The sequence below is a fragment of the Dasypus novemcinctus genome, chromosome 13, assembly GCF_030445035.2.
Source record: "Dasypus novemcinctus isolate mDasNov1 chromosome 13, mDasNov1.1.hap2, whole genome shotgun sequence".
Classification (NCBI taxonomy): Eukaryota; Metazoa; Chordata; class Mammalia; order Cingulata; family Dasypodidae; genus Dasypus; species Dasypus novemcinctus.
Window position 1 is genome coordinate 13,147,061 of NC_080685.1, and position 24,769 is coordinate 13,171,829.

At 44.8% G+C, this 24,769-nt stretch overlaps 1 protein-coding gene across 3 annotated transcripts in view; it reads right to left on the reverse strand.

The window, feature by feature from the left end:
* Positions 1 to 13,738: 13,738 nt before the first annotated feature.
* The window catches only part of MTR (5-methyltetrahydrofolate-homocysteine methyltransferase), a 104,109-nt gene continuing 93,078 nt past the window's right edge, over positions 13,739 to 24,769 (reverse strand). For 2 of the 3 annotated variants that reach the window (XM_058309491.1, XM_004473138.5), the window contains exons 30-33: positions 21,345 to 21,545; positions 20,443 to 20,635; positions 18,992 to 19,104; positions 13,739 to 18,632 (exon numbers count right to left, since the gene is read on the reverse strand). In XM_058309491.1, the coding sequence (XP_058165474.1) occupies positions 18,546 to 18,632; positions 18,992 to 19,104; positions 20,443 to 20,635; positions 21,345 to 21,545 (594 nt within the window). In that variant the 3' untranslated portion in view covers positions 13,739 to 18,545. Of the gene's footprint in view, positions 18,633 to 18,991; positions 19,105 to 20,442; positions 20,636 to 20,753; positions 20,930 to 21,344; positions 21,546 to 24,769 lie in introns of those variants that run through there. The other variant, XM_058309492.2, reaches the window with a different exon arrangement.

Genomic DNA, 24,769 nt, shown 5'->3' on the forward strand with positions numbered 1-24,769 from the left:
AACGCCCACATGAGTGCCCGTGTGGTGAGCCAGTGCCCGCATGAGTGCCCATGTGAGTGCCCGTGTGGTGAGCCAGTGCCCCATGCAAGTGAGACACGCAGCAAGATGATGACACATCAAAAAGAGAGACAAAGGGAGAGTGAAGGTGAAGTGCAGCAGAAACCAGGAACTGAGGTGGCACAATTGACAGGGAACCTCTCTCCCCATCAGAGGTCTCCAGGATCGAATCCCAGTGAATTCTAGAGGAGAGAAAATGAGAAGACAACACAGACAGCAAAAACAGCAGGGTTGGTGAAGGGGGAGGCGGGGGATAAATAAATCTTAAAAAGAAAAGAAAAGAAAAGTGGCCATCTTTAGGTCACAAGCAAAACACAGTATTAACTTCTGGGTTAAAGGAGAAACAAAATAAAAATGCAAAGTTTCTTGAAAATGAATATAATGAAACAGTATAACAGTACATATCATAATCTGTGAGATACAGCTAAAGCAGTTATCAGAGGAGTTACGCATTAAATACCACAGCAAAATACAAATTTAAAAATGAAAATGAATGAATTAAACATCCAATCAAAAAACTAGAAAAAGCATAAATGAAAACCAAAGAAAGCTGCAGCAAGGATTTAATACAGATACAAACAGAAATTAATGATTTAGAAAACAGAAAACCAGGAGATTCACAAATCAAAACACATGACTCTTTAAAAACTCAACAAAATAGGCAACAAAATTTGCTAACCAATCAAATCAGAAAATAGAACACAATACACAAAATTAGCTATGACAAAAGGGAAGTGGACATGGCTCAGGTGACTGAGCTCCCACCTACCACATGAGAGGTCCCTGGTTCAGTTCCTGGTGCCTCCTAAAGGAGACAGTGAGCTGGTGTGATGGGCAGGTGCAGCAAGCTGACACAACAAGAGACACAAGAAGAAAAACATAATGAGAAACAGAACAAAGCAGGGAGCAGAGGTTCCTGGTGTCTCCTGAAGAAAATGAGCAAGACAGTGAGGTGACTCAATGGGCAGGCATGGCAAGCTAATACAAGGGACATAAGAAGTAAAAACATAATGAGAGGGAAGCTGACTTGGCCCAGTGGTTAGGGCGACCGTCTACCACATGGGAGGTCCACGGTTCCAACCCCGGGCCTCCTCCACCCGTGTGGAGCTGACCCATGCACAGTGCTGATGCGCGCAAGGAGTGCCCTGCCACACAGGGGTGTCCCCCGCGTAGGGGAGCCCCACGCGCAAGGAGTGCGCCCCATAAGGAGAGCCGCCCAGCATGAAATGGAGCCGCACACATGGAGAGCTGACACAACAAGATGATGCAACAAAAAGAAACACAGATTCCCAGTGCCACTGATAAGGATAGAAGCGGCCCAGAAGAACACACAGCGAACTGGCGGGGGGGGGGGGGGGGGGGGGGGGGGGATAAATAAAAAATAAATCTTAAAAAAAAAAGGCATAATGAGAGACAGACATAGCAAAGCGGGGAACAGAGGTGGCTCAAGGAGTTAGGTGCCTCCCTCCCACATCTGAGGTCCCAGGTTCAGTTCCCAGTGCCTCCTAAAGACACAGCACACAGCAAGCACAAATAATGCGGCAGTGGGGAGAAATAAATAAATTAAATTAATCTTAAAAAAAAAAAAGGGACTCTCGGACAAACAGACAAAAAATAAAGGAAAATAAAAACCCATAAGAAAGTTACACAACTTTCTACAAATAATTTTAAGCCTTAGGTGAAATGGGTAATTTTTTTTAAAAAGGTACAACTTAAAAAAACTTGATCCCAGTAGATATACAAAGTCCTAATTGCCTATTTACCATAGAAAAATATGAATCTGACCAAACCGAATGGCTGGTCCCGCCGCTTTTCCCTCGTCTGTATCTCGCTGGCTGGTCCCGGTGGTGGTGAACTTGCTCCGCCGTCCTCCGCGCTTCTCCTTCTCGTAAACCGGCTGAGCGGGAACAGGTGCACCTGGGGGCTAAAGACGCCCCGCGGCGGCTTGGGCAGCACTGCGGGCCGCCTGCGTCCCCACGCCTCGCGCGTCCGCCGAGGAGAACGCCAACCGCTCATCTTCCTCCCGCAACAGCCGTCCAGCTGGCGTCACCGGGCCAGGCCGCTGGAGGAGTACAGAAACTAATTGCGGATGGATTAGATATGTTAAAATAGATACAAATGGTCCCCTCCGTGCCCGCCAGGTGTCCTAGCTCCGCGATCCCCAAGGAACGTGGCGCTGCGGGGCGCGGGGTGGGTGCCGTGAGGGTGCAGAGCGCCCTCTGCGGCCTGCACGGGCCTGGAAGCCTGACGCTTCCTACCCGCCACGGCCCTGGGGGCTGAGGGCTGGGGCTGGGGCTGGGGCTGGGGCTAGGCCTGGGCCTGGGCCTGGGGCCTGGGGGCTGGGGGCTGGGGCTGGGGGCTGGGGCTGGGGCTGGGGCTGGGGCTAGGCCTGGGCCTGGGCCTGGGGCCTGGGGGCTGGGGGCTGGGGCTGGGGGCTGGGGCTCGGGGCTGGGGCTGGGGCTGGGCCTGGAGCCTGGGGGCTGGGGGCTGGGGGCTGGGGGCTGGGGGCTGGGTTTGGCCTGGGCCTGGGGGCTGGGCCTGGGCCTGGGGCCTGGGGCTGGGGCTAGGCCTGGGCCTGGGGGCTGGCGCTGGCAGCTGGGCCTGGGCCTGGGCCTGGGACTGGGCCTGGGCCTGGGCCTGGGGGCTGGGGCTGGGGGCTGGGCCTGGGACTGGGACTGGGCCTGGGGGCTGGGGCTGGGGTCCTGGGGCTGGGGCTTGGGCCTGGACCTGGGCCTGGGACTGGGCCTGGGGGCTGGGGCTGGGGGCTGGGGCTGGGGCCTGGGCCTGGGCCTGGGGGTTGGGCCTGGGGCTGGAGGCTGGGGCTGGGGCTGGGGCTGGGCCTGGGCCTGGGGCAGGGGGCTGGGGCAGGGGGCAGAATCTTGGGGAGGGTCTTCCAGCAGCCATCTTGGGGTTATTGACATCCACGTGGACTCTCTGCCAGGTTCCAGATCCATCTGTTGATTCCCTATCTCACTAGCCGACTTCAATTATATTCAGAATTCAAGAAGTTATCTGAGGTAAAAACTGCTTGTAAAAATTATGTAATTCAAGGCTAACATTGTTATCTTAGGCCTCATGTAATTTTGTAACTATTGCTAACATCCATCCCTGGATTTGAGTCAAAACGCTTAATGATATTTTCATTGGAAATAACTAGGAATGGAGATAAATTTTTGCTATACAGTGTCAGATGAGGCTCAATACTATCTTAATTTTATGTTTGCTGGTGCCCTTTCATACAATGAAGCAACAGCCTTTCAGCAAAATAAGAAAACATTTAATGATAAAACATTCAACTTTTCCATTAAAAATGCTTATATATTATTAGGTTGAACTATATGATACTGCCATTTTAGCAGTTAAGTATTGGCAATTTTATATGGGTCAACCTAACATACATGAACCATTTCTATTTGAATTTGAGTACCTTTTAGGATTCTTATTCTTATCACACCTGACCAGCAGTTGTGGAATTCCTTACTTAATTCCAAACAAATATTCTGAGCAAACCACCTTATATAGGAGCTTGGAAATCAGGCAAAATAGACATTCCACAAATCCTTTCTTGTGTATATAGTTCCCCAATATATACACAAGAATATATTGGAGAACTATTGAATTCGTCACCCTGGGGGAAGGGACACCAAATAAAGAGATGTCATGAGCCCTGCCTAAAAAGAAAGAAATCAAATATATGTGTTCATATACTATGTGTGTGTGGGTATATATATATATATATATATATATATATATATATATATATATAACCTGAGATAAAAAAGATACATGGGGAGAGCAGATGTGGTTCAAGCAGAAAGTAAAAAAAAAAAAAAAAAACTACATGGGTAAGTAGATTAATAGATACAAAGACTTACAGATTCATGGTGTATTCATTTCCTGTGGCTGCTGTAGCGAATTACCCCAAACTTGGTAATCTAAAACAGCACACATTTGTTCTCTTACAACTCTAGCACATGGCATTTTGCTTCAGGTGGGACATTGCCTTCTTCTGTGTCAAATCTCCCTCTGCCTCCCTTTGGTAGACACTTGATTGCCGTTAGGCCGTACCTGGGAACTCCAGAATAATCTCCCCATCTCAAGAGATCCTTAAAACAACTGCCTCTTTTCCTATGTAAGGCCATATTCACCCTTCTGCCATATAAAGGAATATTCACAGGTCTTGGATGAGGATATCTTTGGGGGCCAATTTTCAGCATATCACAAATGGATAGATGGATAGAAGGAAAGGAGAAAGGAAAGGGAAGGCAAGGAAATACGACAGAACATTAATGGTAGCTAGATATGGATTATAGAACTATGAATTGTTTTTGTTTTCCTCTTCATTTTTTACATTTTATAAACATTTTGCAGTTAATAATTTTGTAATGAAAATATGTTATTTCTTTTTAAATGGACTTTTTAAATGCAAACACAGCTTAACGTATTGGGGTGATTTTTCAGGTGTGGAATGGGTTCCCCTAAATTACCCCTTGCGTCTGGCATAATTCTAATGACAAAGGAATTCGTTTGTAAGATTTCAGTCCTGTAACAGGAATATTGTCTATAGCTGTGAACACAAAATAACTTGCCCACTTTTGATTTTGTTCAGGAATAAGCACAGCCAAAATTAAAATAAAATCTCTTAAATAGAGAAAGTTAATATAAAAATGGGTTATTACAGTCATGATGAGATATTTGACAAAACCCAACAAGGCATCTTCTCTTAATTTGTAGCATGACCTTTCTAACCCCCCATGGGCTTATCTGGTAAATTTCCAGATTTACCAGTTAGGTTTCATATCCCTGAACTTTCTTTGCAACCCATTGTGTGGTATTTGTCTTAACAGCTGGGCAAATTAAGGCAAGATCATTCTTGCCTTTTAAAATATCCTAGTCTAATTTGGGAGATAATACATACAAGCAGAGTTGAAAAGCAACATTCATCCTCAAAAATATAGCACAAATGTGACCGAGGAAGGACCAAGATAAAGGAACTAAAGGATTTCATCATGAAGGATATTTGGTGGTTAATGGCACTTATTTGTCATTAGCAGGTGTGACAGTTGGAATTTGGTGAATCCCCAAAAGAGATTGTTTTTGAACTAATCCTTTGCCATGTAGGGCCCTTTTGATTGGAGGACGTCAGTGAGGAGAGACACAGGTTGGGTTTCCGCCCTCTTGCTGATCCTTATATAAATGGAGAAGCACAGGAAGACACACAGGGAAAAGAGAGCTCTGCCATTTTGACCAGGTCATGTGAGAGAGAAGACTCCAGGGTTGCCTACAGCTGCAGAAAGGCAGAGAAGCCCGAGAGGCTGAGAGAGGTCCCCAAGTCTAGAACCAGCTGAGCACAGAAGCCTGGAAAGAGGTCCCCGCGGGCCCACAGAGCGGCTCAAGGCTGAGGAGACAAGCCTTGCCCTATGCCTAACCACCTACGTGGCAGGACACCAGGGTCACTAGCTGATTTTGGTGGGAAAGCATTTCTGATAGTGCCTTGATTTGGACATCTCACAGTCTCAGAACTACAAGCTTTTCTCCCAAATAAAATTCCATTATAAATGCCAACCCATTTTCGGTACTTTGCATTAGCAGCCCTGTGGCAAGCTAAAACACTAGGCGTCTGAGGGCATAATCGCTTAATGTGATTGTATTAGCCAGCCAAAGGGGTGCTGATGCAAAATACCAGAAATCAGCTGGTTTTTATAAAGGGTATTCATTTGGGGTAGGAGCTTACAGATACCAGGCCATAAAGCATAAGTTACTTCCCTCACCAAAGTCTATTGCCACATGTTGGAGCAAGATGGCTGCCAACGTCTGCCAGGGTTCAGGCTTCCTGGGCTCCCCTCTTCCTAGGGCTTGCTTTTCTTTCCTCACTGCCAAGCTCCTCTGTGTGCTTACTTCCCGGGACTCCAACATCAAAACTCCAACTCTGCCCTTTTATCTGTGAGTCCCCCTCCACCAAGGGGCAGGGACTCCACACCCTACCGATGTGGCCCATTCAAAGCCCTAATCATAATTTAACCATGTCCACGTACAGACCAGTTTACAAATATAATCCAATATTTATTTTTGGAATTCATGAACCATGTCATACTGCCTACAGTGATAACCAAGGCACTTCTGTAGATTTTACTCATAAATATTTTTTAATGATTGAATAAAGATGGTTTAAAGTAATGCAGGGGCATTTTGACGTACGTAAGTGAAATTTACTCTCTGGAAATTGTTCCAATCCTAAAAAAAAAAAAAAAAACCCACAAATTTTTAGAAAAGCAAAAGAGAGAAGGATAAAGGGAATCATGATTTTAGAGATAAGGCAGGAAGGCCAGCTGCCTCTGTAAAAATCTCGGAAGAGCAGTTTGTTAAATGGATGGTTTCTCTTTGGAAGGCAGATGTTTATCAGTAAATAATCCTCAGATAGGCAGTTTGTTAATCTGCAAGGGGAGATGTCCGGGGCGCTGGTGTTCCCAAAAGGTCACGATGAGATAAGGTGGAGCCGAAGCTTGACAGCTGCTATTGGATCTGCATTCAGGAAGCAACACTGGGCGGTATTTACGCACAATGGCTAATCACAGGCCTTTCCTTCTAAGACAGTGTACAGCCCACGCCCACATGTGCACAGCCATCTTGCCTGCTGATGACATAGCAATGAAGAGACTGGTGTTGAGAAAGAGCTCTGGTAACAGGGCACTGATCCAGTATTCCAGTAGGAGTGCGTGGTGTTCTGTGCTCCACAAGAAGAAATGAAACCAAGCTTGCTTGATGAAGCCTAAAACTGGAGGCTAAGCGGGCAAAGCAAAAGAAAGGTTTCTAAACTACTGGGAGTGGCCCTTAGAAGGAGCAGCAGATGTTGGGAAAGAGGTCCGAAATATACATAGAGCAGTTCACTACAAAGTCTGCAAAGAATGTCGTTTTCCAAGTGGACAGGGCATTTCACGGTCTTGTCATCAGGGGATAGCACAGGATCTGGCCCAATAAATATTCGATGAGTGTACAGCTGCTGCATTTCAGCAAATACTACACCTCTTGGAAACATCAGCCAAAGCAAAAGTAGAAGAAAAATTTCCAACCAGTAATTTCCCGTCTCTAATATCATGACCTTTGTTGGAGCTCATTGGAAGAGAAGTTAAAATGGGTAGATGTAAGGAAGCAGATTTGACCCAATGGATAGGGCCACATGGGAGGTCCAGGGTTCAAACCCAGGGCCTCCTGACCCGTTTGGTGAGCTGGCCCATGCGCAGTGCTGATGCACGCAAGGAGTGCCGTGCTACGCAGGGGTGTGCCCTGCATAGGGGAGCCCCACACTCAAGGAGTGCGCCCCGTAAGGAGAGCGGCCCAGCGTGAAAAAAAGTGCAGCCTGCCCAGGAATGGCGCCGCACACACGGAGAACTGATGCAGCAAGATGACGCAACAAAGAGAAACACAGATTCCCGGTGCCGCTGACAAGAATACAAGTAGACACAGAAGAACACACAGCAAATGGACACAGAGAGCAGACAACTGGGGGTGGGGGTGGGGAGCAGGGAAGGGGAGAGAAATAAAATACATCTTTTAAAAAATAGGTAGATATAAATGACTTTCCCCTAATGCTGAAAATCTTGGCATGGCCTGAATAAGAGGGAATCAATCAAATCAACAAAATAACAGCACGGTTTTCTCGATGTTTACCCGAGAGGTGCAACGAAACAGCCTGTGTGTACGCAAAAGAGCAAAGTGATTGGAACAGCTCCTGTCACCACGGCAAGGAGCGCCAGCCCTTTTCCCTGCCGAGGGCAATCATGACTTCATGACCCTGGCCTACTCCTTCCCCTCCCCCAGATCAGCCGCAAAGATTTGCTACTTTTATTACCAAACCCTTCAAAAGATTTATTCTCACTTCCCACTATCCAGAAATCTCAATTTTCCCCAGCCCCTTCAACCACACACAGTTGGAGTAAAACTTAAAAGTGGCATCTAAAACCAAACATCATGCTCGTTTCACTTGATAGAAGCCAATAATTACATGGCTCCTTAAGTCAGATACTCCTGCTAATCTGATACGAACCATCCAAAATGAGCATTTTCCTTCCCCCTCAATGCCAATAGCATTAAATGACTCAACCCTGCCTTCAGCAGTACTCCAGAGTCTGTGCTGATATCCCTGCATTGATGTGCTCCTCTGGCTTGTAACCACGCTGCTTCAGCTTCTTTCCATTCGCCTGAGAGTCCATCTTTGCCACTCGGCACCTCCCTCTGGTTTAAACAACACCAGGCTCGGTTCTTCTTCCGTGTAGTAACAGCAGTAGGAGATGTTCTGTTATCTGGCTTAGTGAAGGGAAACTTTTGCATAATCAATATTCCAGTGAAGGGAGAAGGATCACATTTATCCTTCTTCAGTGGCCAACCTTCCAATACAGTAATTAGGATGGTACAATGTCCTTAGTACTGAAGTACTGAATTTAATGACTCTGATGATTCAGAAGGAGCACTGCAGGGATATTGCAATGCTTATGAGTCATCATTATGCGTATCAATGATGGTTGACTTGTAGGTTTGGAAAGGCCACCGACAGACGCATCAGGTTTGTTCTGTGCTGTTATTTGCTCCTTCACATTGGGCAGGTGCAGCGAATTTCTGGATATGCCTGGAAAATCTCTGAAGAGCCCTAGCTGGTTTCTCAGTGTTCAGTCCACTAATATGACTTCATCCATTCAACAAATATGTATCATCATTATGCGTATCAATGATGGTTGACTTGTAGGTTTGGAAAGGCCACCGACAGACGCATCAGGTTTGTTCTGTGCTGTTATTTGCTCCTTCACATTGGGCAGGTGCAGCGAATTTCTGGATATGCCTGGAAAATCTCTGAAGAGCCCTAGCTGGTTTCTCAGTGTTCAGTCCACTAATATGACTTCATCCATTCAACAAATATGTAAGTTTCCACTATGTGCCAGGTAGAATTTCTAAATATTTCCTTCTGGCATTGGTTATGGCATATGATCTTCCTCCTTGGGCATCTTCTCAAGTAGAATAGGAACCATGCTTGCCTGCCGCCAACTTTCTGGTAAAGGTTTGCTTTTGTCTCTTTTCCCACCAGTGGACAATTGTAGCAAATGGAGCAGAAGGTTCATAGGGTCTGGTTTTTATTTTGTTTTAATTTTTTAAATGAATATACCCACTTATTGATATTTGAACCCTAACTTTATTCAAGATTTAGTTAATTTGGGTCACAGTGGAAAGAAATGGGATTTTGAAGACCAGGAACCATTCTTGTCTCTAGTAATGAAAAACTAGCACTTAAACATACTGTACATCAGCTTCCCCAATGTTTTTTTTTGTTTTTTTGTTTTTTTTTATTTTGAAATAATTCTAAACTTACAGGACAGCTACAAAAATAATATGAAACCAATCAGGAAAAACTCACTATATCCCCTACCTAGATTTACCGACTTTTGCTACATTTGTCATATCTATCTATCTATCTATCTATCTATCTATCTATCAATCAAACATTTGAGAGTAGGTCACATACATCTTGTTTTTTGAGCACTTTACTTCCATGTATATTTTCTAAGAACAGGATATTCACTTATGTAATTTCATTAAGTATAGTTATCAAGACATTTAATTGATACAAAGCATATATTCTATATTCCATTTCTTCCAATTATCCCAGTAATATCCTTTGGGCTTCATGATTAGATCCTGTCTAGGATCATGGATTGCATTTACTTGTCATTGTCCATTGTCTCTTCAGTCTCTTTCTCTTTTTAAATTGTGGAAACATATATATATATATAACAAATTTCCCATCTTAACCACTGCCAAGCATACCGTTCAGTAGGATCAATCACATTCACAGTGTTGAGCTACCCTCACTCCCAACCATTACCAGAACCTTCCCATCAGACCAAACAAACTGCAATAACTGCTCATTCCCCTTCCCACCTCACGCACTCATGTCAGATAACTCATACTGTACTGCCACTGACGTTGTGTACTCTAGTTATTTCATGTATGAAGAGTCACACAATATCTGTGCCTTTATGTCTTACTTATTTCACTCCACACGATGTCTTCAGGATTCACTCATGTGGCAGCAGGCATCAGAACCTCATTCTTTTTTAAGGATGAGTAATATTCCATTGTGTGCATATATCACATTTTCTCTGTCCATGTTGATGGATATTTGGTTGGCTTGTCTTTTGATTATTGTGAATAATGCTGCCATGAACATTGGTGTGCAAATATCAGTGCAAGTCCCTGCTTTCAATCTTTTGGGTTTATACCTAGAAGTGGGATTGCTGTGTCATGGTTCTTTGGGTTCTAAAATTCTAAGGAAAGGATATCTTTGAAAATTACACTTGAAGAATGGAGAGTGTAAATGAAATTTGATATTCAAGTATTGAACACAGGACTGATATTGAGGGTTAATTTATTTAAATCCAAATGTTTCACTCAGATTTTTCAAAATATCCATTTCAAGCTGGATTCCTTGCCATACTAATCTTTTATTACCATGCAATAATATATGCATGTTGTTAAAATGTGAAACAGCACAGAAAGGATGAGAAATTCCCAAAACATGAGACCTTTGCCCATGGTCCCCAATAGTATTCCCCAAACATAACCATGTATGTATCCTTCTAGACATTTTTTTAAAAAGATTTATTATTTATTTCTCTCCCCTTCCCCGCCCCATTCTCTGCTCTTTGTGTCCCTTCGCTGTGTATTCTTCTGTGTTTGCTTGCATTCTTGTCAGTGGCACCAGGAATCTGTGTCTCTTTTTGTTGGGTCATCTTGCTGCATCAGCTCTCCGTGTGTGCGGTGCCACTCCTGGTCAGCTGTGCTTTTTTTTGCGCTGGGCGGCTCTCCTTACAGGGCACACTCCTTGCACGTGGGGCTCCCCTACGCGGGGGACACCGCTGCGTGACAGGGCACTCCTTGTGCGCATCAGCACTGCGTGTGGGCCAGCTCCACATGGCCAGGAGGCCTGGGTTTGAACCCTGGACCTCCCATATGGTAGGCGGATGTTCTATCCATTGAGCCAAATCCACTTCCCTCTTCTAGACATTTTTAATGCAAATCTTTTCCCTTAAAACACACACACACACACACATACAATGGAAAAATGTACTTCCTGTTCTATAATCTGAAGATACATCTAGTTGCTTCATAGCAAGTAGGCTTTGAAGTGAGGCGGTGCTCTGCAGGGCCGCCAAAGCACTGTCTTTGTGAGGCAGTCACCAGAGCCTTAACAGAGCCATTTCTTCTCATGGGAAATCCTCAAGATGAGGGTGGCGGGTGCGAGGGCTTTTAATGCTCCAGTCTCCTTATTAGCAGGAGAAAACTACTCCTGGTTTCCCCTCTGCTCATTTAACAAAACTTTATGGAACAACTAACTACATGGGGCACTGAGCTAGGTTCTAGGTGTTCTGGGCTGAATAAGTGAGGCACAATGCCCGCCCGCGTGGAGCTTTACAATCATTCCCCCTACTGGCCTCCTTCCCTGGAGAGGATGTGCTCATCAACGCATTCAAGCTGGCATTTATGAGCACCTGTTAGGAACCAGCACTGCTTTATTTTTTTTTAAGATTTATTTCTCCTCATCCCCTCATTGTTGGCATTTCCTGTGTCTGTTTGCTATGTGCTGGTCTTCTTTTTTTTAGGAGGCACCAGAAACCAAACCTGGGACCTCTCGTGTGGGAGGGAGGCACCTGATTGCTTGAGAGCCATCTCCGCTCCCGGCTTTGTTGTGTCATTATGTTTTCCTCCATGTACCTCTTGCTGCATCATCTTGAGGCATCACCTGGCTGTCTTGCCTGTTCTCATTAGGAGGCACCAGAAACCGAACCTGAACCTCCTTTGTGGCAGGCAGGAACTCAATCACTGGAGCCACATCTGCTTCCCAGCACTATTTTAGACATTAAAATCAATAAGGTTCAGGATGTGGTTGTGGCTCAACTGACAGAGCGTCTGCCTACCATATGGAGGGTCCAGGGTTTGATACCCAGGGCCTCCTGACCCATTTGGTGAAGCTGGCCCATGTGCAGTGCTGCCATGTGCAAGGAGTGCCGTGCCACGCAAGGGTGTCCCCTGCATAGGGGTGCCCCACGTGCAAGGAGTGCACCCTGCAAGGAGAGCCACCCTGCATGAAAAAAACACAGCCTGCCAGGAGTGGTGCCGCACACATGGAGAGCTGATGCAGCAAGATGATGCAACAAAAAAAGCAACAGTTTCCTGGTGCCACATGACAAGAATGCAAGCGGACAAAGAAGAACACACAGTGAATGGACACAGAGAGCAGGCAACGGGGGGAAGGGGAGGGAAATAAATAAATCTTAAAAAAAAAAAATTCAATAAGGTTCCAAACCCTACCCGTAAAGAACTTGGTCGGGTAGCAGAAATGGGTCATTCCATTATGAGGGTAGTACCTGCTTAGTGGCGTGGACGCAAGAAGAGGCAGCACTTAGCTTTGGGGGAAGGGATGGTTTAGGGAGCCTTCCTGAAACTAGTGGAGGTGGGGTGGTGGCAGTGGGGGGTGGGGTTACTCCACGCAGAGGGGCAACGTGAAGGGAAACCATGGGCAGTTACAGCTTCTGGGGCATACATTCCAAGGCAGGGTCAAAATGTGGGAGATTTTGCATGCCTCTCCAAGGAACTAGGACGTGTTTTCGTCAACGGGGAGATGGTTTAGGCAGCAGAGAAGCTGAAGCAGGGCACTCAGGGGATCAAAGGACTCACTCTGACAGCTGCAGAGGCTAGCAAACCAGCCCAGTCCAAAGGGGAAACGACGAGAACCTGAGCCAGGGCAGGGGTAGGAAAACGTGGATTCAAGAATATTTGTAGGTGAAACCATCAGGGCTTCAGGAACAGTTGTATGGGAAATTGAAAAAAGAGGGGTTGGGGTAACTTCTGGACCATTTTGCAGCATTGCGTTCCCATGCCTTGCAACTCTCTCTCTCCCCTTGGTGTCCTAGGTTTCCTTGCCCTCTCTAGGTTTCCTTTACCCCCTGCAGCTACTCCTCTACTGGCTCCCACTCCTTCCAGTTCCCTGGGCCTAAAACTAAGTTCTTCTCAATCACATTCTCAATTAGCAATCCCACCCACACCTCCATCTTCACACTCAAGTCTCCCAAGTTGATTTCTGGACATTTTTCCTAAATTCCAAAAGTCATATCCAACTGCCCTCATTCAGCCCAGACATGTCAAATTGGTCTGAAACTCACCTATTCTCCCCTCCTGTATTCTCCATCCCAACTAATGGTGCCATCATCCACTAATTCACCAAGGTCAGATACGGGGAGCCGCCATTTTCCCACTTCCGCACCCCTCCCTTTCCACTAGCCTGCAGAGCAGGTCACCAAGTCAGTGGATTCTATCACTTAGAATTCCTGTCTGTCCTCACTGACATGGCTGTAGTTCAGATCTTCATTTCTGACCTGGGTTATTACAACTGCTAACCTGTCTTCTCTCTCGTCAACCCCGGTCCAGCAATCCCTGTTTCCATAGGCCTGTCAAATTCATCTTGAAACAAGAAAGTCTCCTTAAACTCTTTTAATGGTTCTTCCCCCTCAGGGAGAGCTGCAGATGCACCACTCTCTTGCCTCTGTCTTGTACGTGCTGTTCACTTCAGCTAAAATGTTCCTCTCTTTAAAGAACATATTTGATATGTACAAATATACAAAATCACCACCCCAGATTTCGTTTTCTCACTCCTCTTTGCTTTTATTATTTTACAATATATTTAATAATGTATAAAATGCAATATACTTAATACATACAAAACTTTCTATATTATATGTCAGTTATAAAGCACAATATAATGAACACCCATAAACCTACCGCCAAACTCAAAAACAAGAATAGTACTAACAACTTGTATCTATGTGTTCCTTCCTTATCCCATCTCTTTGCCCCTTCCTTGGGGTAACTCTCGTGTTAAATTTTGGTTTATCATTCCATTATTTTATTTACAATATAGTTTTATTGCGTATACATATTCTTTGGTTTGCTTTTGAGCTAAAAAAAATATGGTGTCATACCATTATACCATATAGTCTCCCAGAACTTGTTTTTCTTAATATTTTCCAAGATTCATTCATATTGTGAGGTATAGCAGGAGACATTCCTTTTCACACAACATATCCCTTAGTGTGACTATACCTAATTTACTTGTCCATTCTATACAGGCATTTCAGTTCTTCCAGTTCTTAATTATTGTGAATGTTACTATGGATATTCTTGAACATACCTCCTAGTACACACAGGGAGGGTTTCTGTTGTACCTAGGGATCAGAAGCTGGACAGAAGGCGGCTTGTGATGTTCACCTTTGTGAGGTATTGTTTTCTAAACTGGTAGTGCCTGTTTACACACCCACAAAAATGTGAGTTCCCAGAGATCTGAGTTCCCAGAGATCTCCATTATCACCTGGTCCTGTCAGACGCCTTAACTTTTGCAACTCTAATGGATGTAGACTGGAATCTCATTGCCATCTTATTTCCCTGATTACCAATGCTGTGGGACACCTTTTTATCAGCCTTATGTGTCCTCTTCTGTGACGTTCCTTTTCAAGTCTTTTCTATTTTTCTGTTGTTTTTTCTTAATAGGAATATTTTAATATTATGATTACTAATCCCTTGCCAGTTATTTGTGTTGTAAATATCTCTTCTCAAGGTGTGCCTTGTCTTTTCACTTAAATTGTTTATTTGCTTAACAGAAGCCCTTAATTTTAAAACAGATGCTTTAATCATGTTTCCTTTTGATGATTAGTGCCTTGTGTCTTTCCTAACCTAAGGATTTTTCATGCAAACACAAAAGTTTTCCTGTTGGTATTTAACTCCTTAATATATTTCAAATCCAAACTGTAGATTAAAAAAAAAAATTTTTCATGTGGATAACCAATTGTTCTAGCACTTCTTATGGAGCAGTCCTTCCTGCCCCCACTGATTTGCATGCCAATTCTGTCGTATCTCAAAGGTCAGCATATGCATGGGGCAGTTTCCAGGCTCTGTATTTTGTTCCACTTGTCAGAATGCCTACCTCTGCACCACATAACATGATTTCTACAATAACATTTTCTATCTAGTAAAGTAAGTCTCCCCAACCCCTTCTTCATATTTATAAGCACCTTGACCATTCTTAATTCTTTAGTACTCCAGAAAAATTTTAATTTATGCTTGTCAACTTCAACAAAAAAACTCCTTGTAATTTGCTGGAAATGGCATTGAATACACAGACCACTTTGGTGGACAAAATTGATACAGTCACATTTAATATTCCTATTCACGGAAAGAGATAGTTCTTTATCTATTCCTCCTGTGCTTCATCTTCATCTTTCAAGTCCCAAATCAGACCTCATCTACTGCCTTCCCTGACCAACCCCACCACTACCGCAAGTGCAGTAGGATAAATATATCTCTTATGTGCAAATTACGGGGCTAACAGCAAGAGCCCAAGAGAAAGATGACATAGGGTGAGTCTGAGGTTTGCTGCTTGCATGGTGGTACAATTACTGAATTGTTCAAGAATTCTGAGAAGAATTAAGATGAGAATGTGTCCAACATACTGAGTTTGAGATAACTGTCTTACTGGAGAAGGCTATGGTACATACAGTTCTTCAGGGAAGTCTGGGTGGAGATATCGACCTCTGCAGGGGCTCAATGAGGAGCCCATTGAAACAGTACAAGACAAGAAGGCAACTAATGATAGACCCCTGGGCCACCATAGTTAAGTGTGCAGAGGAAGACTATGAAAATGCCAGGGATGTGACTTCAAAAGTTGAAGGCTAACCAAAAGAGTGATGTCAAGGCGAAACAAGGAAAAGGAGAGTTTTGGGGCAACAGTAGTCAATATTATTCAAACCCACAGAGAAGACAAAACATCGGAAAGGCCATTGGATCTGACAATTAAGAAATCATCAGTAACAGGAGAGATGGCTGTACAAACCTGACTTAATCACTGAGTTAAGAAGATACTGGGAGAAGGCAGCTGGCATTTAAATATTTCCTAAAGGTATGCCTGAGAGAAATAGAAAGAAGATTGACTATTCTGAGTTCAGCTGTGAATGGAGGGAGGTGAGAGAAGAATATCTCAAAGAGAAATGGGATATTATAAAACTTCATCTCAACCATCATCCCACAAACCAGCCTCCTCAGTGTAGATCACGGAGCAAGCAGCTGAGTACGGAAGATTCTGAATGAGTGTTTCCTTAGAGGAAAAACCATGGGATCTCACTGATGATTAGATAAATGAGAAATGACGAGAGTGAATCAGTTAATGTCGGAGACACAGATAATGATGATAAGGGGATGTTCTGGATGTATACAACAGTCACTAATGTATAGAAGACTCCAGGTTTGGAAGGTTTACCTGCCTGTCTTTAGTTCTGTTTTTTTCTGGCACTCCTGATATAAACCAAGGAGGGCATCTTCAAGTTTTATTTTATATTCTTTAGTGTAAACAGAGGCACTTAAACTTGCACTGATTCTTTTTGCCTTCAGGGAAAAAGAATATAAATCAGTTTTGGATTATAGCAACAATATAAGGAAGTCATTCTATCACACATCCAGAAGAAGGTAAACATTTAATGAAATCAGGAGACTCTTAGCAATTGTACTTCAGATAAAATGCATTAAACTATTTTTAAGGAAGTTATTCTTTCTCAAAAACAAAACAAAAACAGAAACGTACCACAGCCTAGAATAATATTACTACTATGAAACAGAAAATAAGTTCTCCAACCAAGTGTTTCATGAAACTAAGTCCCAGACTCTATCTAGCACAAGTACCTGAAGAAAACACCCAGCTCTCTTCACTTGAATGGCAAACAGTGCCTTGAGAGGGCGGTTTCTCTGGAAGTAAACATGCTGGTAATACAGAGGTGTGGGGTTAGGATGCCCTGGGCCAAGGGCTTTTTTCTGTTCACTTCCAATGCACTTGATTGTAAATTTGATACGACTGCTCTTCAGGCAAGGCCAGTTTAGACCTTAAGAGGTAAGGTCCTTATGGTATGAGTTTTATGAGTTGGGTGAGCAAAGAAAAGGAGGACTTAAAAGAATGACTAGAAGATGGCTCCTCTTTCCCAGTCAGTGTTAAATGGGTTCTAATTCATACACGTTTCTCAAAATCTTTCACCATTCCCCTTCATTCCTCTCTTATGCCCTTTCCATGATCTTCTCTGTGCTGAGCTCCCTAGGGCGCTCTACAGAAGCTACTCTTGGTTTACTCGTGTGCCAGGTTCCGTGCTAACTGCCTTTTATGCATCATCTCATGTGGCCCTCACCGCAGGCCCAGGAGACAGGCACCAGGATCATAACCCTAATTTTACACATGAGAAACTGAGGGTTGGAGATCTTAGGTAACTTGCCTCATCTCATGACAAGCAAATGGCAAAAAGGAAATGTGAATCCAGGTAAGCCAACTTCAAAGCCTGTGCTCTTAACCATTTCCCCTGAAATAACAGAGAACAAGTCAATGTACTATTCTTAAATTGTATGAGTTGGGTGAGCAAAGAAAAGGAAGACTTTAAAAATAAATTAAGATTGTACTAACCTAAGAGAATGAATTTTATTTTGGACAAATAAAGGGGGGAAGGAGGAGAGCCTGTGGTTAAAAAGCAGACAGGTACCAGGCACTTGTAAGAGGCCTGTTCCTGAGGGCAGGGACCACGCCTGACGCAGATTCCTCCCCCAGCTCTGCTCCCGGCATTACGCCGTCCACCTGCCCAGCTCTGCGCAAGATACTACAGCTTGGCTGAGCAGCTGCTCGATTCTGGAAAACTGAAAGATGATGTTAAATCCTCTTTCCACCTCCTTTTGTGGGTTTTTTTTTCTTTTTTAGGGTGAGGGAGTTTGAAATTATGGAACAAAAATGCTTGGATGAAATGTAATTGACTACACTGGGGCAAAGAGCTAGAGTATTTCTTACCAGCAAGTGGTGAGAGAATGGCTTTTGCCAAAGGGGGTTCTGTAACCATTTAACTGAGCCTTTAGAAAACGAGGTCTTCTGGGGAGAGCAGAACGTCCTGCCCTCCCTGTCAGAGTGGCCTGTTAGAACCATTTAGATTAAAGTGCCCCATTTCTCACAGCATCACTTTGCCACAAAGTCATATTCCTCTATTCAACTGAGTTTCAGGCTTTTTTCTAAGAGGAAAAAAATGGGAGATTTGGATTTGATCCAAGGTAAAAAATGGAAAAAAACAAACAAAACAAAACAAAATCACGAGCAACTTGTTTTGAAATGCCAAACAAAGACCTCCTTCCCCAGCTTGCCCCACGTGCTGAGGAACCACAGGCACCGTGGGTTCTGCTCACTGCTCTTCTTCCAGGGTCTCCTGTTCTCCAAATACCGCAGGAAGCCTCGAATCTCTGTGGGTTTTTACAGTTTTCCAAAACCTGAAGCAGGCCAATTTAACGGATGCCAATGGGTTTATTTTGTTGTTGTTCTCAAGGCACTCTGCAGTATGTTTCCCCGAGGATCATCAAGTGTCAAGAAGGTGAAGATAAAGTTAGTCTGTATCATATCCCAAAATGGGTCCAAGCCATTTCTCAACTTCAGCCACAGCCATGTTCTTCCTCAATGCATATTCCTCAATCTGCAAAAGATTAGAAGCAGCTTAGTATACTGAAGAATAACTTTTTAAACTTGTTCACTTTAGCACTTGCTAGACAAACACCTTCCATTTCTTGTCTTAAATAGCAACCTACTGAGTTAAACAGAGACCATATCTGATGCTTAGAAGCTGGCTGGTATGTGTGTGGGTGGGGGAAGGGTGGAGTGGAGGGAGGGCTAGAATCGGGGTAATGGGCTGAAATCAAATTAAGACATTAACTGAAGCAAACCTCTTCATCCTTTCCCTTCAGTTTTACTCACTTACATTTAAAATAAAACGGCTTCTAGAATTCCATTTATAACAAGATAGGCATCTAGGATACAGTGAAGCAGCTAACTTACCTGATCCTTGGAAATTCTTCCCACAGCAAAATATTTGGACTTCAAATTGGAGAAGTAGAGGCCTGAGACCGCTGAAGCGGGTGTCATTGCTAATGATTCTGTTAACCGAATGCCTGGAAAGAGCAATATGGAGAAAAAGGCTTTCTGTTCAGGGCCTAGCACAGTACCTGGTGGTTGGTAAGCATTCAAATACTTGTTGAACAAGTGAATGGAAGTGAACATATGCCTTAAGGGTGGACATATGACACAGCATGAAAGCTGTGAGCAGAACAGTCTAGCAAATTCCTGCCAAGGAAATGAACGAAATCAGGACATGCAAATATCCTCTACCCCAGGGCCTGGAAACGGCTCCCTATACACTTGCCCCTGTCTTCAGGCTCAGTTAGGAGGCCCTGATTTGCTGCTAAGCTTCAGCCTCATCACACAAGGAGCAATCACCCTGCGTATGACACACCAATCATTAAAAGCAAGGGGACTTTTTCTTAGAATTATAGAACCACAGAGGCCATCCAGTCTAAGCCACTCATTTTATGGTCAAAGAAACAGAGTCACACAAAGGGTAGATGCCTTGTCAAAGGCTGCCAGCCGGCTTATGGCAGAAATGGGACTTGAGCCCAGACCTCACGACCCCAGTGCTGCTGCTGCTAACCCAGATTCTACCCAGCCTCACAGGCCCTCACCTAAATCCAGACTCCTTTACCTTCACCAGGTTTGACTGTAAGCCTTGGACTAATCCCACTGAAAATCAATGAGCTTATACTGAGTCATCCCAACTGTATCGACTATACAATAAAAGCTCTGACTGGCATTCTGGCAACCACCATGCACTTCCTGTGCTGAGGAACAGAGTCACGTGCCCCTGCCTTTTTTTTCAAAAGGACATGAGCTATTTCAGATTTTTCAACTATTAGAATCAATATATGGACAAAACACAAAAGAGAATTATGGTTACAGAAGGGAATATAAATGTTATTAGCCTTGAGGGTAAACGCAGAGAGAAGGGAGCTAAAGGGAGGAGGGAGCCCTACAAGACAGAGTGTCCAGAGATACTGTCCAGAAGCCGGGGACGGGCACTTCAGGTGAAACAGGAGCTCAGATTAAAGGCTACGACTGGGGGAATCAGAAACAGTCACACTCCTTTACTGTGAAAGGGAGCAGAAGAGTTAAGGATGGGGAAGTACAAGTAAGATAGACTCCCTTCTGTTACTGGTTAAGAGATGATAACTAAGACTGATAAAGCTAAAAATGGTGGTGGAAGAATTCTGTTCAGTAATATGGAGGGATACCAGAACCAAGAGCTTAAAGTGAGACAGGATGGGAGAAGAGAGGCGCTCTTCTCATTACAAGCCATTTCCTTTCTTTACAATTTTCAGCCCTCCATACCATTACTTTGATAAAAAGGTGTCTCTTTTAAAAAGACAGAAATGGGCTCACATCCCCCGGGCACACACCTGTGCACTCCTTGATGCTGGCCAGTCTCCACATGGTGAGCTTCTCGGTGTGGTCGGGCTGGCTGGGGTAGCCAGGCGCCGGGCGGATGCCTCCGTACCGCTGCCTGCGCAGGTCGGCGACGTCGAGCTGCTCGCTGCCACAGTAGGCCCACAGTTCTCTGCGCACCCTTTCGTGCAGCTCCTCTGCAAAGGCCTGGAAACCCAGAAAACCCAGAACACCCAGCAGGCTTGGGCAGAATGCAGAGCCCCTAACATCATCCTCCCTCCACCCTGTGATCAAAGCCATCCAGGCGCAGACCCCCCCCCCCCCCAGCCAGGAAAACGTGACAGGAGGAGCCAGACTTGATTCTCGGCTTGCTCGTACCTTCATTAGCTGCTCTACTGCTCGATTTGGGCCTTAAGCTGGGCTCTGAAATATCACAGCTAATGACCTGAGGATTGCAGGCCTTTTAACATAAGCGTTTTCCTGATGATCCGTCCATAACTTCTACTGACCATAAAGAGAAGTGGGACCATTACGACTGCTATTTCCTTCACTGTTAGCCCCAGGAAAAGGGGAGAAGACGGCCCTTATGTCTTAGGTTACCCTGATCCCATGCACAGGAAATTGAAGAATCTACAGAAGATGACAACATTACAACACCTGTGAACCAAAAATCTGTTTCTAACTTTTTTGGGTTCCTCAGGAAAATGTCACATCCCAGCAAGCCAAAATGAGACCTCAGAAAAGAGGCAAAGAGGTCAGGTCCCTAAGGGCGATAACCGACTACGGCATCGTTCAAGGCTTTCCTTTGCCCAAAAGATGGTACGTGAGAACGATTTGGGAATTCGTGATTTTACAACGTGGGCAGTGCTCCCGGCCCGTCGCCGGGCTCCGCCCTGGAGCACTGCTGCTGCCTCACCTCCGCCAGCCTGTCGCCCAGCGCCTTGACCATGATGCTGCTGTAGTCGTCACACTCCTGCTCATAGGCCGCGCTCAGCTCTTCAACCCCGAAGCAGGCGACGGCAAACAGGCCCAGGTAATCCCGGACACCTGAATCCAGGGGCGCGATGAAGTCTGAGAGGCAGTGGTAAGGGTCTGTGCTAGCAGGGTCCTTCTCGGCCTGACGACCAGGGAGCGGGGAGAGGGGGCATTAGCCTGGACGTGGCACCGGCCCGCGGCAGAAACAGGCTAGGGTCTTCAAATAAACATAAGCTTCGTGAACAGGGTCGGGTGTCTGTTTCATTCACTGTTAATCCCCATCACTTAGAACTGTACCTGATACACAGTGAGCACCCAATAAATATTTGTTGAATAAACAAATAACATGAAATTTTAAAAAATGTGACATGACATGACATAACCTAGTCAAGAAACCAGTTGATTTTCTCATTCACACACTAATCAAACATCTACTCAATGCCGTCAGGCACTGCTAGGAACCAGAACCCTAACCATTTGGACAAAAAAAAAATTCTTTCCCCAAAAGCAGTTTTTTTTTCCTTCCTGTTTCTCTTACTTATTTGTTTGTTTATTTTTAATTTTAATTTTTTTAAAGATACTTAGATTACATAAATGTTACATAAAAAATGCAGGGGATTCCCACATGCCCTGCTCGCCACACCTCCCACACTTTCCCACATTAACAACATGCCTCATTAGTGAGGTACATTCACTGCAATTGATGAACACATGGTGGAGCACCGCCACTCAGCATGGATTAGAGTTTACACTGTAGTTTACACTCTCCCCCACACAACCCTGTAGGTTATGGCAGGATATATATAATGGCCTGTATCTGTCCCCAAAAATGTCTTGAATTCAAGAACATTCCACCTTGCAGTTATGTTTGGCAGTGCCCACTGAATACACAAGCCTCCATTTTACATCAACAGAATTAGTTCAACAAATTGCTAGGGTCAGCAACAAGCAGGCCATGTGCCGCCTGCCATGGATAGTGGTACTGGAGACAGCTAAGGCTATCCCAGGGCCACGGGGAACCCAACAAAGAATTCAGCAGGATTTGCTTCTGGGATTTGCCACCAGCCCAGGTATGTCTCCTAGCCTATTCTCCTTTTCAGCTGGCAGCTGACTCGTCCCTCCTATTAAGCTGACAATTGAGGCCTACATATATTGAATGAATAAATCATTGCTGAAAAGATAAACACAGTATAACTAACATTTACTGAGTGCATACTATATGACAGGCACTAAGTGCTTTATATGAATTAAACCAATTTAACCCTTTTAACAGTCTTGCCAAGTAAGGGATACTATCGGCTCCACTTTACAGACAAGAAAATTTGAGGCAGAGGGTGCTTGATCAGTGAGCTCAAGGCCAGAGAGTGGCAGCACCAAGGGGGTGATACCACAACCCAGGCTGCTCTTGCCACCATGTGGTAATGTGAGGACAGACCAACTCAGTAGTGAGTGGCCAGTCCAGAAGCCCCTGAAGTAAGTGTGGCCTCACTGACACTGGGCAGAAAATGGATAAGCGGCTGCAGGAAAGGAGGTGTGTCAAACGGTACACAGAAATTCACAGAGCTCAGTGACAGCTGTGCACGGAGGAACCGTTTTCCAGTTGTTCGCTATGCATTAACTGTTCTTTGCTGACAAAAGCCAGAGTGGGAATACAAAGCTTCGCGGTACCAGAAGGAGGGACAGGTCTCAGACTCAAGGCCCTTTAGAAGGAGACAGATCTCCTGTACAAAGACTCCCAGAGTACAGTCACTGCAGTTAGAATTTTCCAGAGTGTACCAGAAGAAACAGCAGACAGAAATATCTACCTGACCAGGAAACAGATACACACAGTCTAGTTTCCCTTTCCAGAGACTGTTAAAAAGGTGAACTCTGGGAGTGGGATGTGACTCAAGCAGTTGAGTGCCAACTTCCCACATAGGAGGTCTGGGGTTCAGTTCCTGGTGTCTGTCAAAAAAAATAAAAAATAAACCACACACAAAGTAAATGAAAAAAACCAACTCAGGGAAGCCGAAAGGGCTCAGTGGTTGAGCGCCAGCTTCCTACATATGAGGTTCCAGGTTCAATCCCCGGCACCTGGTATCCAAAAATTTAAAAATGTGAACTCTGAGAGCTCATTATGATGCCCTGGTACAGTCTGTCACAGACTGACCCAGGACATAAACGGTGTTGGATATAAAAACAAAGATCAGGGGACACGGGACGTGAATGACCAAAGACCAGACCAGGGCAGAGGTGATCCTTTACAGCGTCCGTTATACCTGTCAAGAGAAAGCACCGCTTCCCCGGTGAGCAGGGGCTGAACTCCCTAGCACAAGTCCATTCCCTGATTTCTTTTCTGTCTGAGCCTGAGTATACACAAGCATTGAGCTGTCTTCCTTCAACTCTATGGCATCTGTTCAAGGTCTCAAATCTAAGAATCCCTTCAGATATTGCTTTGGTTAAAAATCTGAATCAGGAGGACTCCAACCAACAAATGCAGCCGAGACCCTGGAACCACCGAGCAGCACTCCCTCCAGAGTCTGAGCACATCACCCAAGCAGGAAGAGACGTGCCTGTCATGACATCTACTGAGGTCATGGTCAAAAGCACAACTGTCACTTCTAAATGGGTGAAACTATTAATAAAATTCTGCAAACATAATTTACTACAACCCTGCTCTAATGACTTGGTCAACTCTATTCCAGTTCTTGATCAGGACTGCTGTTTTACAGCAGCTAAAGGCTATGCATATGACAGGTGAATTTCTGAAAGTGGGGGCACATAAGAGGGAGCTGCTGGTGCAGGTAAAGGACAGCCATCTGGGATGCTCTCCCCGCCACACTGAGGAACTCTGGGCCTCCACCGTCAGCCTTCACTTCCTCCTGCCTCATATTGGGACTTTGTGGAAACTAGACAAGATGGCATATAAAGCACCTGGCAAATGGCAGAAATTCAGCGAATGTTGGTCCCCTCTTGTCTTCTGCCCTTGAGAAAGGGAGTCACCAAACAGCTTATTTTTAATAAGATACAAATATGCAAGCCAATGCTATTTGAGTAAGTAGAGGTTCTTTTACTTAGAAACAAAATTAAAGAGCCTGAGAACACTGACGTAGGAGCACCCGAGGCAGCAGCAGTGTTTGCTATTGATCCGGTGAACACAGCAAGCACGACACATGCCGGTGCCCCAGAGGGTGGCCTGTGCCCTCGTGGCTCCTCTCCACCCGCCTGACAAGTGCCTTGGGCGCAGGCCTTTCATTGGTCATCCGGGTTGGTGGGGACGGGGAAAGCAAAATCTGTCATTTATACAAAGCTCAGACCTCTTATTTAATTCTTACTTCTGTTTTGTTCAGTGTTTAAACCAAAATATTAGTGCCACTAATGCTTTCT